The sequence below is a fragment of the Carlito syrichta genome, unplaced genomic scaffold (genome assembly GCF_000164805.1).
Source record: "Carlito syrichta isolate Samal-C Ts95f unplaced genomic scaffold, Tarsius_syrichta-2.0.1 Scaffold101997, whole genome shotgun sequence".
NCBI classification, from domain to species: Eukaryota; Metazoa; Chordata; class Mammalia; order Primates; family Tarsiidae; genus Carlito; species Carlito syrichta.
The window spans coordinates 28675-39902 of NW_007046093.1; the positions used below are offsets into that span (position 1 = coordinate 28675).

At 40.6% G+C, this 11228-nt stretch overlaps 1 protein-coding gene across 1 annotated transcript in view; it reads left to right on the forward strand.

The window, feature by feature from the left end:
* Positions 1–4551, forward strand: part of LOC103267283 (inactive polypeptide N-acetylgalactosaminyltransferase-like protein 5) — a gene marked incomplete at its 5' end in the record, with an annotated part of 15288 nt that extends 10737 nt beyond the window's left edge. Inside the window, 2 exons of the mRNA XM_008064887.1 lie at positions 676–825; positions 4408–4551. Coding sequence (XP_008063078.1) covers positions 676–825; positions 4408–4551 — 294 coding nt within the window. The remainder of the gene's footprint in view (positions 1–675; positions 826–4407) is intronic.
* Between the last annotated feature and the right edge of the window lie 6677 nt (positions 4552–11228).

Here is an 11228-nt window from a genome sequence, read left to right on the forward strand (position 1 = left end):
AGCCTTCCAAGTAGCTGAAACTACAGGCATGCACCACCATGCCTGACTAATTTTTTTTTTTTTTATTGTAGAGACGAGGTTTCACCATGTTGCCCAGGTTGGTCTCGAGCCCGTGGGCTCAGGCAATCCTCTTGCCTCCACCACCCAAAGTGCTGGGTTTACAGGCATGAGTCACAGCACCTGGCCTTTTTTTTTTTTAATTGAGTAGGAGTTTCACTCTGTTTCCCAGGCTGGGTGCAGTGGCACACTCACGGCCACCACAGCCTTGACCTCAGGTGATATTTCCACCTCAGCCTTCCAAGTAACTGGAACCACAGACATGTGCCACCATACCCAGCTAATTTTTCTTTCTTTTATTTTTTAAAATTTATTGTAGAGGTGAGGTCTTGTCAAGTTGCCCAGGCAATCCTCTTGCCTCAGCCTCCCAAAGTGAAGGGATTACAAGTTTCAGCCACTGCGTTTGACTAGGACAAACTTCTTAACCAATCTATGTATTAGTTTCCTCATCTGTAAAATGGGGATATCACAGTATCTACATTATAAGGCTGTTGTGAGGATTAAATGAAATAAGAAACTTAATAAATATTAGGTATTATTATGTCTGTTTAAAAAATCCAGCCATTGCCTACTACTAGCAAAATTCATTGATATGGTTTTTGTTTCTCTTATGCCTAGATCTGGATGTGTGGAGGACAAATCTTTATAATCCCCTGCTCTCGAGTAGGGCATATCGCTAAGAAACACTTTCAAGAAAGTCCTGCAACTAAGAAAGCCATACGACACAATTATCTAAGACTGGTGCATGTTTGGCTGGATGAATATAAGGTAAGGAACACATACTGATTTGGAAAGCTGCATGTTAGCACAAAGCAGGGCTTTTTACTGCCTTTTCAGATCTCATGTTTGTTCTCTTCTCTGTTTTCCTTAAATTTTTTTTTTTTTTTTTTGAGTTGGAGTCTCACTCTGTCGCTCATGCTGGAGTGCAGGGGCATGCTTATGGCCACTGCAGCCTCAACCAGCTGGACTCAAGTGATCCTTCCGCCTCAGCCTTCCAAGCAATTGGAACTACAGGCCCACACCACCACACCTGGTTCATTTTTTGATTTATTGTAGAGATGAGTTCTCACCGAGTTGCCCAGGCTGGTCTTGAACACATGGGCTCAGGCAATGCTCTCACCTTGGCCTCCCAAAGTGCTGAGATTATAGGCGTGAGCCACCGCACTCGGCCAAGAATTTTTGAAGTCTGATAGGATCAAGCATTGGTGAGCCATAGTAATTCCCAGATGCTGCTGGTGGGAGCATTCATTATTACTACAAGCTAGCTTTTTGCCGGATGCAGTGGCTTGGCAGAGGTGAGAGGATTGCCTGAGCCCAGGGTTTCAAGACCAGCCTGGGCAACTTGAGACCTCATCTCTACAATAAATTAAAATTTTTAAAAAAATTAGCCGGGTGGTGTGGTGCTTGCCTGTAGTTCCAGCTACTTGGAAGGCTGAGGTGGAAGGATCACCTGAGCCAGCAGGTCGAGACTGCAGTGGCCATGAGTGTGCTACTGCACTCCAGCCTGGGTGGGTGAGGCTCCAATTAAAAAAAAAAAAATTAGTTGGGCATGGTGGTGCTTCCAGCTATTTGGAAGACTGAGGTGGAATTATCCCCTGGGCTCAGCAGGTCAAGGCTGTGGTGACCATGAGCATGCTACTGCTCTCCAGCCTGGGCAAAACAATAACTTTGATTCAAAAAAGAAAAAAAAAAAACCCAATATTGTGTTAGCCCAGGCTGATTTCGAACCCCTGAGCTCAGGCAATCCTCTTGCCTCTGCCTCCCAAAGTGCTGGGATTATGGGCATGAGCCACCATGCCTGGTCTGTTTATCCACGCTATACCTGATGAGCATGTACTTTTTAAAATGTTGAGTCAAAGTCTCACTCTGCCGCCCAGGCTGGAGTGCAGTGGTACACTCATGGCCACCAAGCCTAGACCTGCAGGGCTCAGGTGATCCTTCCACTTCAGCCTTCCAAGTAACTGGAACTACAGGTGTGCACCACACCACCTGGTTAGTTTTTTGATTTATTGTAGAGATGAAGTCTCGCTAAGTTACCCAGGCTGGTCTTGAACTCTGGCTCAGGCAATCCTCTCACCTCCGCCTCCCAAAGTGCTGAGATTACAGGTATCCTTTCTTTTTATGCAACTAAATCCATAAAAATATTTTGTTCTGAAAAGTTTTCACTTGCTAGTACACTTTGAAAACATACTTCAAAATCATATGATCATATTTCAAAATCAGAACATATAAACATATCTCATTCTTTTCAACGGTTCCTTTGAATGGATCTACCAAAATGGATCCCGTTGATTAGAACCCCATTGATAATAATCTGGTGATCTAGGCTTTTTGTTATTTCTTAAAAATGCTGAATGTGCATTCCTTTTTTTTGAGTCAGAGTCTCACTGTGTCACCCAGGCCGGAGTGCAGTCGCATGCTCACAGCCACCGCAGCCTCCACCTGCTGGACTCCGGTGATCCTTCCACCTCAGCCTTCAAAGTAACTGGAACTACATGTGTGTGCCCCCATGGCCAGATAATTTTTCTTGATTTATTGTAGAGATGAGGTCTCACCAAGTTGTCCAGGCTGGTCTCAAACCCATGGGCTCAGGCAATCCTCTCACCTCGGCCTCCCAAAGTGCTGAGCCTCCGCACCCAGCCCGAGCATTCTTTACATACATTTTTTGCATATTTGTGCAAATATGTCTTTGGAATATATTTGGAATATATTTGGACTTGCTTGGACACGAGTTAGTGTATTTTAAATTCTGATGGGTAATTTCCAACCCGTCCTTCATGATCTGTGCTGTCATTTGCACTGCTATCAAATGTATATATGGAAATGCCTGTCCTCACACAGTGGTTATAATTAGACTGTATATTTCTTCTAATCGGATAGATTAAAAATGATATATAATTGTGTAAAATTGCACTTATTCAGTTGCAGGAGATCTTGAGCTATTTCCATGTTGTTTTTTTTTCTGTGAACTCTAGTCATGGATCTAGATGGTTAAATGGAACACAGCTATTTCTGAGTGGCTTGCTGAATTTCATAAAGCATGCAGTGCCGAAAAATTAACTTAAAGCATATAATGTTAAGTATAAAATCAATGGGTTGTATGATACAGTACATGCTTAAGGCCATCCATGTCTTCACTTTCTCCAAAATGATGACACCCTCAGCCACCTCCAGGTTCATCTCCCGCATCAATCTGCCCTGGGGAACTAGGGGTGGCAGAAGGTGGTGGCAAAGACCCACAATTGTCCCCAGGCATAATCCAACATGGCATTCCCATAAAACATTAGTTTGGGTAAGCAGACTCTCCCTCCCAATCAACATGATTTTTATTCCATATGTAGGAACTTGGGAATACACAGGAGAAACTGCATGCATTCTGCTTTCAAAGAGGCTTCGGTCTACTTAGATGCATCTTTTAACGTGAGGCTGACAGAGTCCATTAAACATACAGAGTGTTAATAAAGGCCAGGCGCAGTGCTCACGCCTATAATTCCAGTACTTTGGGAGGCTGAGGTGAGAGGATTGCCTGAGCCCACAGGTTTGAGACTAGCCTGGGCAACTTGGTGAGACCTCATCTCTACAATAAATCAAAAAATTAGCTGGGCGTGGTGGTGCAGGTCTGTAGTTCTAGCTACTTGGAAGGCTAAGGCAGAAGGCTCGCCTGAGCCCAGCAGGACAAGGCTGTGGTGACCATGAGCGTGCCACAGCACTCCAGCCTGGGCGACAGAGTGAGACTCCAACTCAAATAATAACAATAATAATGACCGACTCGAACATGATGCTTAGAATGTGCCAGCCTCCCACTCCCAGAGGCTTGACATGAACGCATTCAAGTGTTCAGTTCTTCCAAAGACCTCATGAGTGGAGGGGTCAAATAACTCGCCCAAGGTCACAGAGATAATTAAGGGCAGAGCCAGATATAGAACCCAGGCTATTGTCCCTCAGAATCCATTCTTCAGGAACCACATCACACCTCTGTTTCTAAAAAGATGGAAGTATTGATTGGGACCAGAAGGCGAGGGGTTTTGTCCTTGAGTATCATTGAGAAAGTAGGAGCAAGGGTGTCCTACAATGGGTGGCTGTGATTCTTTGGCTCCTAAGAAGCAGGACCCAGTCTTCTGAGATCCCGCTATACCACCCGGTGCAGTGCTGTGGCACATGCTGTGAACACGTGCTGGGTGAGTCGAATCGAGGTCCCATGGTTTGTCTCTGTTCTCATTCCTTGGCAGAGGAGATCAGGAGGGTTTTTTTAGTTCACATGACAAAATTATATGCTTCTATGTTAGATACTATGATTTGATTACAAAAAATAAGTATGGTTGCATGAAATGGCTCTTTATGTTCATTTAGGAGATTTTCCTTCGAAGATTTCATCAGAAATCCATTACCTATGGAAATATCAGTGAACGTGTTAACTTAAGGAAACGACTGGGTTGCAAGTCATTTCAGTGGTATATGGACAATATCTTCCCCGAGTTAGAGGACAGCTTATGAAAAGAATACAAATCATTTTCAAGAATAAAATCCCTTAGACCTTCAACATACTGGCAAAAGAGTATAAATTCAAGACATCATGGAATTATGTGAAATGCAGTGAGAAATATAACCAGACTGGTCTACAACATGAGTACGTTTTTCCCCTTTAATAACAATTCTTGTTACTCCTCTGCCACTGAATTTCCAAGGTGTTCAGAGATTGAACATTAGAAATGTTTAAGCTGTCATTGGCTGAATTGAATACAACCATTTCTGAGTGATTTACTGAATTTCATAAAGCATGTTGTAAAATATCTATCTGTAAAACCAATAATAACCTAAAATAACTTGCTTAACATAAATAACTCCATTTTGTAGCAGATTCTACATTTTAGCTGTTCATACCCAGAGATGACACCCCTATATAAACATTCCCATAATCACATGTTATAACCTTTCCATAATCAGAAGCCCACATTCTTGTTCCCCTCGATGCCTAAAAACTCCCTAATCACAAGTTCCATATCTAACTATACCCTTACACAACCAAAAATGCACATGTTCTACCAAAAGATATAATCATAACTATACAGCTTTTGTGGTTTTTGCCTTTATAAACCCCTGTTTACTCTGTTCGGGGTTGAGTTCTTTGTGACACTAGCCTGCTCTCGATTGCCAGCTAATAAAGGACTCAAATTCAACTCTCTGCATGTTGGCGACTCCTTTCTCACAGTCTGTCTATAACATTTAGAGACCCCAGTGAGATTCATCACCTTGTGAGGTGGTCTTGCTCAGGTTCTTCCCAGTTTGGTGGGGAAGTTATAGAGGAGGCGCCCCCTGAGATGTTCCAGGGCCCCATAACCTCTCACCCGGCCCGGGGGGAGTTGTAATGACCACTGGCTTCCCATCACCTAAAAAATACCTGAGTCTGTCTGCATTCTCCTAGGAGATAAAAATCTGTTCTGTTTGTGGCCGTAATTCTGTTTAAGGGAGTCATGGCCTGAGGAGGCTGTCCCTTGGACACTATTCATTAGGCCAAGATGTTAGCTAAATAAGAGTCTCAGTTCAATTTCTGATTTCAGTTTTGGTTTTCTCACTGGTCTGACAATATGGGGTCACAGACTTTTCGACCCTCCAGTCCCCTGAACCATATAATAAAAAATTTTTCTGCTTGATCTCAGAGGACAGCTGAGGATCTCTGCCTAGGGCTATTCCCTAGGGAGGCAAGAAGGTCCTCAAAGAAAAGTTTGGACCACCAGCGCCCGTACCGTTGAGAGACAAAGTGCTTGGTTTCTTTACTCTTCTCTTTTCTGATTGACAAAGCAACTCCACAAAAAAAAACCTTGAAACTCCAACAGCTGCATGATATATGCCTTTCTGCATCTTCGGTGAGTCATCCCTCATTTATCATCCACGGCACCTGACTCCAGCCTCCAACCTTCTCACCCCCTTCCCCCCACTGTTTGTTAACCCCCTGACAACAGCCCTACTTGCTGCAACAAGTCACCACCCCCACATATACTTAAAAAGCCCATTCAGGTTTCCACATAACTTAACAGGTTTCTCCTCAGGGGGGTGACTATAACAAAAATATATTGTGGTTCTTGCTTGTTTGTCTTTTATATAGTCTCTCTCAATTATATCTAAACTGAGACTATATCAACCTTCTTCCCAAACAAAAATAAAAGAATCATATAAATTAATCCTATTAACTAACTACAAAAAAGGTCAATTATAATTTTAATCTGTTTTTTCCAACCGAACATACAAGTACTCTAATAAAATTTTACTTCCAACTTTACCATATGTTAACACATTAGTGCTAAATAACACCACTGTTTATATATTAGGCTCACTAAAGTTATATTTTATAAACAAAAGATTAAATCACCTGTTTTGCCTAACTAACACCCTCTTATGAGACAGATAAAATTTTAAATACTAAACACCCTGCGTGACATGATAAAATTTTAAAACCGGACATTCCCACCTGGTTAAGTAACTTTTACTAAGCCTAATACTTCTTCTGCCTGATAGATAAAATACTAGATACTCTGTGTAAACACAATAAAGGTAAAAACTGATCACTCTCACCTATTTGTTCACACCTTACAACTAAGACTACAATTTAATAATTTATAGGGGTTTTTAACAACTTTGCCTATTCATAATTATAAATAAGTAAAAACAGATCATTACACATCCATATGGTCTGTTCACTCTAAAGGGCTTTACATCAGACTGTCACAAACAGAAAAATGGTTTAAACATTTCTTATGTATAACCTATTAAAAAAGGTTTTTTCAACCAAAACATTTTTTTAAAAGTGCTAACATAAAAGACAACAAAACCAGAGGGCCAAAGAGACCCCCCAATTGACAATCACAGTTAGCAACCAAAACTCCAAGTGCCCATCAAAGACCTGAGAAAAACAAACCTGCTAAGGGGATGGTGCCCATTACTTATGGGTACAGTCTGTGGGGGCACTAAAAACATAGTTGCCCCCAAAAGCCCTTAACTTTCTAGACCTCATACACTGTGCAGGCCAAAAAGCCATTAACAAAACAGGTACACTCTCTTCTGAAGAGAGGAGTGAACACTTGACTCACAAATGGTGGTCACTTATGGAGGCCTAAAAATCTGCTAAACTGCCTGACACTGGCTCACCATCACCCCAACAATCCCCAGGTAAACATTAAGACACTAAAACCCAAATTAATTTCTTAATTTAACACAGGTGCCAGTCTTTTGGTCCTGGCCATTTATGTTAAAATCACATAGCCTTATCCAAAAAAATTTTCTCCTTTAAACAACAGAGGAGAAAAAAAAAAAATTCAGTTAGCCCTCCCCCACTGTCTTTGTTACAAAAAAGCAAGGTTTTTTCCTTTTCAAAATCTTTAAACTATCACTCTGGCTAAATAAACAACTTTCACAATAACTACAACCCTGTTGGCCTTCTCAATTAAGTCTCATCTTAACCTTTATTGTGCCAAACATTCTGATACAACTCCTATTTCCCCAAATATAAAAAATAATTATAATTTATAAAATTACTTGGCTTAAATCTCTTCTCCCTTCCCAAATAATAAAAAGCTCATTCACAACTGTCCTTAAACACAATAACTTAGAAAAAAATAGACCTCAACACTTTCTGCCTTCAGCTTTCAAAAAATTTATTACTAGCCAAAAAATGACATCACTAAAATTAAAAGACAGGGGAGAACTTACTGCAGATTCGGACAATACAGATTTTAAATGCTAAATTAACTCAATAAAAAATGGTAAAATAGCTGATAATGGTTTTTATAAAACCTACACATTATTTGTTCCCCATTCTCTAACATGCCAGGCCTTTTATATAGCACTCTACAACCTAACTAAATGTCTCTAATATTTTCAACTTTTCTTTCTTCAGAATTTGTCAAAATGGCTGTATTTCATTATTAAAATACAACTATAAATAATTTACAAAAAAATTCAACTTATGTTAATAAATTAAAGGCTTTAATCATACATATAATTTACAAAACTACTTTCACTTTTCCAACATTGTTTCTGAGACAATAGCCTTTCTCATCAATGTTTGCTTAATAATTTTTGCCTGTACTCTTGCTCAGTGTTTTATTAAATCCAAATAATATTTGGTTAAGGTCCCACTATTTCTTATTCGTACCCTTAAAAATAAATAAATAAATAACATCTCTACAATGCATCTCAGCAAAAAACAGTTACAAAAGATTGATCTTTGCCCCATTTCCCAAAATCATAAAAACATTTCCAAGAGCAGGAGTGGGTAATAAAAGGACAGACCAAGAGCGAAAAGCTATTTTTTATATTGTTCCTAAACCCTAACACAATGATGAAAAAGTAAAGGCTATGTCCAGGAGAAATACATGCTCTAGGTAAAGATTAACTTTGCCAACTTTGTCTTTTCAAAAACACAGACTCCTTAAACATGACCAGTACCGGTCTATTATAATTTGTCTTTTCTAGAAATCCAGATTTCTCAAACATGACCAATATCGACCTATTGTATACTCAGTACATGGTCACCAGGACCTCCCTCAAGGTCTCCAAGACATCCACAAGTGGTCAACAAGGAAATCACAACAGTCATGTCTATCTAATTGTAACATCTCCAGGGGAAAGGATTTAAGCCAGGGCTTGGGGGGCTACGGGGCCACACTCATCTAGAGTGTAGGCCCTCTTCTTGCCTGTAAAAAGTAAAACTTTCTCTTCTCTTTTACCTTCGGAAAAGAGAACTTTCTCTTCTCTTTTACCTTCGGAAAAGGAGATCTCTGTGTAGCACAAGAGAAATCATGCTGTTTTTATGCCAACAATTAGGGCTTATTAAAAACACCCTCCAGCGGGTTCCAAAGAATTTGGACAGGTGACTAAAAGAAAAAAAAAAAAAAAAAAATCCTGGTTTCAGTCCTTGCTCAATTAAAACCCATGGTTAACTGCTCTTATTAGCAGTCTGGTTGGGCCTCTCATACTTCTCCTCCTTGGTCTACTTATAGGGCCCTGCACAATAAATTAGATTATTTATTTTGTCAAACAATGAATCAGTTCTATAAAACTTATATATATAAGGCCCCAGTACAATAATATAATTATGACTAGTGAATCAACACACTGACTCATGGAAAAAAAAGGGGGGAGGATAAAATATCTGTAAAACCAATAATAACCTATAATAACTTGCTTAACATAAATAACTCCATTTTGTAACAGATTCTCCATTTTATCTGTTCATACCCAGAGATGACACCCCTACAAAAACCTTCCCATAATCACACATTATAACCATCCCATAATCAAAAGCCCACATTCTTGTTCCCTTCAATGCCTAAAAACTCCCTAACCACAAGTTCCATATCTAATCTAACTATATCCTTACACAGTGAAAAATGCAAATGTTCTACCAAAAAATATAATCATAACTATACAGTTTTCATGGTTTTTGCCTTTATAAACCCCCTGCTTACTCTGTTCGGAGTTAAGAGTTCTTTGTGACACTAGCCTGCTCTCGACCGCCAACTAATAAAGGATTCAAATTTGACTTTCTGCATGTTGACAACTCATTTCTCACAGTCCATAACAGTTGCACAATAGTAAAAACAATGAACTAATGTGGTACATAGACACAATGGAATACTACGTAGCCATAAAGAAGAGCACAATCATATTCTTTCAGCAACATGGATGCAGCTGGAGACCATCGTTCTTGGTGAACCATCACAAAACAAAAAACTGAATACCACCTGGTCTCACTCATAAGCGGGTCTGATCACTGGATACATGAGAGCAAAGGTGGGAACAACAGATGCTGGACATCTAAGGGAGGGATAAAGGAGGGAAGGAGGAAGGGAAGGAAGGAGGGAGGGAGGGAGAGAGGGAGAGAGGAGAATAAGTAGCACACAACAACACACTGGGTACCAGGTCTACTACCAGAGGGAGAGAAGACATCCTAGAAGCCCAAACCTCATCTGCACGCAATTACTTATGTAGTAAATTCTCACAGGTCCCCACAACTCAATAAAATAAAAAGCATACACTAAAAAAAAAAAAGAGCCACACAGTTAAGTCTCTATCATTCAATTGACTGAGGTAAAGTGTAGTGTCTGCAATTATTTGCCAACACCTGGCCCTGGCAGGACTTCCCTGTCCTTGGAGCCATTGCTAACCTGATTTCTACACAAGCATACAGACAATCTGAAATGGTTGCCTTCTTAGGAAGATGTTCACAAAGAGCTGTGCTTGGTGTATACTGACTTTGGCTGAGCTGTATCAATCTTCTTTCTTGCTCCCAATGTAGATTCTGGTCCTGACACTTTGCTTGACTGGGTTCCTGAACTTCTGATGTCCAATTCACTTGTCTGGGAGTCTGGCTTAGCTCTCCAGGCCAGCTTCCGCATTTGTTCCTATCAGCCCTTCTGTCATTTGGAGACAGCCCTTCACTGCTTCTGACTTTGCCTTTCTCATGTCTGTCCCCTCCTATGGCTCTGGCCTGCTGAACTCCTGCAACGTCTTGCACAGTGGGTCCTGCTTGAGTCAAAGTCTCACTCTGTCGCCCAGGATGGAGTGCAGTGGCAAACTCATGGCCAACACACCCTTGACCAGTTGGGCTCAGGTAATACTCTCCACCCCAGCCTTCCAAGTAGCTGGAACCACAGGTGTGCACCACCATGCTTGGCTCATCTCTACAATAAATAAAAAAATTAGCCAGGCATGGTGGCACGTGCCTATACTACCAGTTACTTGGAAGGTTGAGGGGGAAGGATTACCTAAGCCCAGCAGGTCAAGGCTATGGTATCCGTGAGCATGCCACTGCACTCCAGCCTGGGCAACAAAGTAAGATTCCAACTCAAAAAAATAAAATAAAATAAATCAATAAATAGATATATGATGCTATCAAAAGTCAGGAGAAGATGGAGCAATGGAAACCCATATGCCCTGATTGTGCTCTAGAGCATGATTTCAAACTTCAATTTGTGTATAAGTTACCTGGAGATCTTGGTCAAATGAAAGTTTTTGTTAAGTAGGTGAAGGACGACTCATCATGTCTAACAAGCTCCTGGGTGGTGTTAATGCTGATTGTCACTAGACTACCATTTGAGTAGCAAGATCCTGAAGCTTTCTCTAGTCTTCAAACTCTTTTGCTTGAGTAGATCCTAAAAAAATTATATATATGT